The sequence below is a fragment of the Pteropus vampyrus genome, unplaced genomic scaffold (genome assembly GCF_000151845.1).
Source record: "Pteropus vampyrus isolate Shadow unplaced genomic scaffold, Pvam_2.0 Scaffold41, whole genome shotgun sequence".
NCBI lineage: Eukaryota > Metazoa > Chordata > Mammalia > Chiroptera > Pteropodidae > Pteropus > Pteropus vampyrus.
In genome coordinates, this window is record NW_011888822.1 from 1,317,833 (window position 1) to 1,323,436 (window position 5,604).

The 5,604-nt window shown below is 40.1% G+C and overlaps 1 protein-coding gene across 9 annotated transcripts in view; it reads right to left on the bottom strand.

Moving 5' to 3' along the window:
• FHIT (fragile histidine triad) overlaps positions 1-5,604 on the bottom strand; it is a 1,380,266-nt gene that overhangs the window by 802,440 nt on the left and 572,222 nt on the right. For 3 of the 9 annotated variants that reach the window (XM_011358432.2, XM_011358433.2, XM_023529676.1), the window contains one exon: positions 549-583. The exons of 4 other annotated variants lie outside the window; for them this stretch is intronic. In XM_011358432.2, the coding sequence (XP_011356734.1) occupies positions 549-552 (4 nt within the window). In that variant the 5' untranslated portion in view covers positions 553-583. Of the gene's footprint in view, positions 1-548; positions 584-1,069; positions 1,089-5,604 lie in introns of those variants that run through there. 2 more of the 9 variants (XM_023529677.1, XM_023529678.1) reach the window with 2 other exon arrangements.

The window sequence follows — 5,604 nt, forward strand, 5'->3', positions numbered from 1 at the left end:
TTATATTTCTTCTTTAAGGCTTCTGGCATGTTAAAAAAAATGAAATGCCAAAGCAAAATTACCCATATTATGTCATATTTTAAACAATAACGTTGAACAAATTAAAGCTCCCAACACAAATGAATACAAGACAATGATTACTATCTCCACATATACGAAAAATGATTCCACCTTTTTTTGACTAATGTGAAATGCCTGGATTTTCGTGACAAAGCAATGCCAGATTTTTGCTAAAACAGAATAGTAAGGCTAATTACAGTGTCAATTACAGCTGCATGTCACTCAATCTATAGATGGACGTCCTTCTATTTTAAGTGTTCTACTATATTCAGCAATTTCTAACTACTATTGAGAAGATAATTACATGATGATAAAATCTATTACTTAAATTACTTAATCTGCTACAGGTGATATGACCTAGCAAAGGTACAGGTTTAGAACTATATGACAAAGATGTCCCATCAATTCTGTTCAACAGCATATGGAAAACCCACTTGAAAATAAGATCTAAATTCAAGGCCTTGAACCCAAGGCCATCCCAGACTCACCCATGCACTGGCTTCTTCTAGGTCCTCAGAAGATTCTGGTCAAATAAAATCATGAAAAAAGTCAAACTATAGCCTCTATATCATGTCCTAATATAATCAGACCTTATTGCAACACCAACTAATCGAGAAGTTGTCACTCAAGGGATCTCAGAACACTGTCCCCCTACCCTACAACTGCTTCTGCACATTTCACTACTATAAAATATTAAATAAAACAAATTTGAAGTCAGTCCAAGTCTTGACCCTTCTTCCCCCATCATGAATTTTGTAGCACAGTATTATCCAGGGGTCTCTCCAGGGTAGTTTTTCCTTTCACTGCCTGATAAATGCCTTCTCATTTCTCTGGGCCACAAATTGGTATTTCTCAGTATCTCTTGGAGCGACAGTGGAATTTTTTTCATTTCCTCATTCTCTCACCATGATAGGCCCTCGTCAGGGAATCTCCATTCCTACCCATCTCATTACCTCTTCATTCTATTTGTCACTATCCAGAAATTCAGAATTCTTAATTATTAGCTTACTCTTATGAACAGTAATGAGGCTCTAGCTGCTTACTAGGGAGCATCATCCAACACTAATGAGCATGCAGACTGAGGCTCACACCTGAATCCCATCACGTGGCTCCATTGTTCAGACCAGGTGGGACGTTACTATCTACAAGCAAGCATCTGCAGGAGAGCTGGAGTTTGCAGGGTGGCCATTATACATTCACTTTGGTATTATGATTCACACTGACTCAGAACAGCTTTCCTGTGTGGTCATACACATTTACATACTGGCTATTACCTCCCATATAATAAAACTGTACTGTTTCATTCTTCCTTGTCTTCTTCACTTGTATAAGGGCTTCACTTGTATAGAGCTGAGAGTTCTCAAAGAGAAGACTAATTGGTCATTTTCTTATTGCTACTTTTGATCTCCTTCTGACCTCGAAAGAAAAATGAAGCTCTTACAATCACCTGGGTGATCTGTCTGTATACAAACTTTCCATAGCATCTCCCACAGTATCCAGCATGTTACCTCAAACACAAGAGGTGCTGTATAAATATTAACATCTGTAATCTTCCTAGCACCTAGGAAAGACAGGCCCAGATCCATATGAGCTAGAAAGATAAAGGATGAAGAATGAGCTCGTCCTCTCTGAATCTACGACAAGAATATCTTTATAGGTAATGAGGGGAGATGAAACTGACTTAAAATCCACCTGTCTCTGGACTTCACATCCTTTTACAGCAGCAAGAGCCTTGCACCAATGATGGCAAATGAGCACTGATGGAATACTACATGCCAGGGCCTACGTTAGGCACTTGACCTACATTAGCTCATTTAAACCCCAACAGCCTCTATAGTAGATATGGAGAAAACAAAATCCATGGAAGTCAAATGACTTCCTCAAAGCTCAAAGCTCTTCTCAGTAAATCAAATTGACTGTCAAGCACTTCTCAGAGAAAGGGTAGATAAATTAGGGCTAGGGGTGGGTTTTAGGGAATCAAGATGGCATCAGAGGTGAAAAGCAGTGGCCTCACCCAGATGTGAAACTCTACCCGTGTCCTACGTAGCTGCTTCCTCATATTCCCAATGAACACCATGTAGAACACTGTCTAGGAATGACCATCCACAGGAATTAAGAATGTTCTTTTCACAGCTTTATAAGCTGAGAAGCCATTTCTGAAAACAGTACTTGAGGGTCAGAGTTTAGTACACATGTACAGTCATCAAACACTACATATGATGCCAGCAAGAACACCTCTCATTGACACCCATCATGTAGAGACACTTAGAAAACTTATGCAGCAACTTGTTTAGAAGTTGCCATTTGTTAATTATACTAATAATATGAGCTGATAGTCCCATAGCCCTTATTATAAACCAGGCATTATGCTAACTGCTTTATGTAAATATCTCACTTAATTCTCTGAATAGCCTTGTGAGGTATTTTCATTCTCCTGATTTTACAGAAAAAGAAAGCACTGAGAGTGTAAGTCACTTGCCCAAATCCACACACAGCACATAAAGGGTGGAACTAAGATTTGTACCCAGGGCATCTAACACAGGCCTCCTCTGTACCTCCGGCAATGCTCAGAAAGATTTTCTGCCCACATTGCATCATCAAATGTCTCCATTTAGGTGTTTGAGACAACTTGAGCTGACAGGAGGAACACAGAAAAAGATGCGATGTTAGGAAAGGTGTTAATTTTCAAGTACACAATGCTGCTGTCCAGTCTCTCTGCCTGGTTTTCCGTGGGTGGAGAGAGATGATAAAGAGCCAACAGGGCGGCCATGCTGGATCTCTGAGGACCAAACGGACATGCCAAGGGCAGAATCAAGCTCCCTTTGACTCTACGTGGTTCTATCCTATCTGCTCCCTTGGTTCACGCATGACATGAGAAGCATCTGAAGTTAGGGGCAACTCTACTCCGAGCATGTGCCATTGCTCATGGTAATTTATGGCAACTTTCATTGCTAAGTGAGCTGAGAAGCACAACACAATAACCAAAAGGCTGACAGGCAATCATTAAGTGCATATGTATTGTTGAATGGATTTTGAGTCCTAGAAAAACGACAATGAGTGTTCTTCCAGAGTGGCATATCTGAGTTCTGTAGTCTTAAAATCTCTCGCTTTTAAAGTAATATTGCAAATGCCAGCTATTAGTAACCTACACATTTGAACCTTGGTTTAATGATAAATGTGAGGAAGGGCCATTGCTTTTCAAAAAAGCAACAAGTAGAATTTTTAAAAAATTGCTCTTGAAAAGTTTTAACGCAGCTTCAAGTGATTTTGTTTAGATGATCCCTATTCCAAGAGTCCTGCCAGGACAGAGGCTTTGTTGCCACAATCTAATTCCTATGTTTATAGCTCTTGCCTTTGTGTGCCATGGTGCATGCTGTTAGAAACCACACGTGGATTCATTGCTGACAAGACTGAGTTGTGCACTCTAACTCTGCTGTAGCTCTTTTCTCTAATGGGAAACAAACTCTGAACCACTCAGGCTCCTGTGATCTTCCTGACCTGCTTCCCTGTCTAAGACATGCACATGGCCACATGAAACAGTCTCATAGTCGGGGAATCTCCAGGTCAAAGTTTCACTCAGCATATTCTAAAGAGTTCTAGGAAGGCACTATTTACTCTTCCTGCTGCAATGTCCAGGAAGAACATTTCCCCCTACTCAACAAATTCTCAAGAGCTCTGATCCCTGATGAAAAGAATAAAAGTTGCTGAGTAAGCTCACTGCTGGTTTCACTAATATTGGGAAGGGACCATGCCTGGCACTCATGCTGTGGCTTCCTCCTGCTGTACCAATGACAGTCATCACTAATTATCACATGTTCTCCTGCATCTTTACAGACGCCTTAACATAGTCATTATTAATCAAACAGAGTTGCTGCATGACATGCAAGACCAATTTTTCATTCCAGTTTTATGTTTTAGTGATCCAGGGAAAACTTTCATGGCAGCCCAGAGATGGTCCCATCCACTACGGGCTATGGATGTATTAACACATGTATCTCAGGATCTCAGCTCTTTGAATTAGGAACGTGAATAATAAACTTGTAGCATTGAACTAACATGTCCTATAATAATCCTCTGACTAATCACCTTGTTAATAAATATCTAAAGACCACATTTTCTCTAGGCTTCCAGCTTCCATGGGAACATTCTGATGGTGACATAATTTTTAAATTAGTAGGTTTATTCATAGTTTTGTATTAGTAAATGTCAGGCTTCTTACTAATTAGCAAATTCTGTAAATCCACAGTAGTATAATTTTCAACTGTACAGGGAATATGAGAACAAAAGAAATAAAGAGACAATTAAAATCACCCTGGGGCATTTATTTCTATGCAATTCAGCACAAAGCAAGAAAACATTAACCCATTTTGAAGGAGCATTTAGAAAGGTTGACAAAAGATGTGTCACTGTCACTGAGTGAAGTACGTATTTACTGTGGGGAACTCTGGGTTACAGTTAAAGTCTCTGATGACATTTTCTCAGATTGCTGCTGCTGAGATTTCCCTTCTTATCTTTTTGTTAAATGCACTTTTCCAGAAGTTTCTCATTTAATAATGTTTTATTATTTCTTTATTGATGTTTCCACTCAAATGCTGGTACACTTGCCCTGGCTTTAGGGGACAATGCACAGTATAATGTTCAGATCTTCAAAAACTACCTCAAAAGAAGTCTCTTGCTCACTATGTGCTTGCTAATATCAGTCTCACTTCCTACATAAACTCATTGAGAAGGTGGAAAACATACCTATCTCTTGGCAGTTGCTTAACCTCTTAGCTCCAGAAAATGAGAGAAAGCACGCCCCCCCTTTGGGCATTATGCTCCTTCTTTATAAAGCCATGCTAGCAGCACTGTTAAACAAATCTGCTTGTGTTTCAAACCTCCCTTGAATTGTTTAAGCTACTGCTAAGCTGCTGGAGTCTTCCTGTATTGATGGCCATGGAAACCACCGGTGTGTATCACGGCACGAGGTCTTCTCTTGGCTTTTCTGGGCACGCTAGGATGCTGGGGACAGGCTAGAACCCTACGTTTGGAGATGTTAAGTACAGATGTTTCGAGATGATGGCTCTCAAAGGTTTCAGATCATAGTTAATGACAAAATTAAATCATAACATAGTATGCTCTGATGGGCAAACTGAAGTTTGTAAGCATGCAAACAAGACAATTGTAGCATAGACAATTGTAGCTTACATTTGAGAGCAACATCCTTCTATTATCAGAGATAACAATGACGCGATCTGTTGCAGAAGAATGAGGTCTTCACCAATTAGTGCAACATACATGGAAGGGCCTGTCCGACCATTCTCTCTTCTTTACAGTACCTGGGTCACACTCATAATATAGCATCCCTCACACACACTGTAATTATGCATTCAGTTATCCATCTTGAATACTAAATCATGATCCCCTTGAAGCGGAGGAATGCTGTCTGAGGTCAGAATTATCTATCAAAAACCCCTCCCCAAGCAGACCCAGAAGCCACCTAGAGAGGCAAGAACAGCTTTATAAATGGCTGGGCTGTACCCAGCAGTCTCTGACTTCTATAAG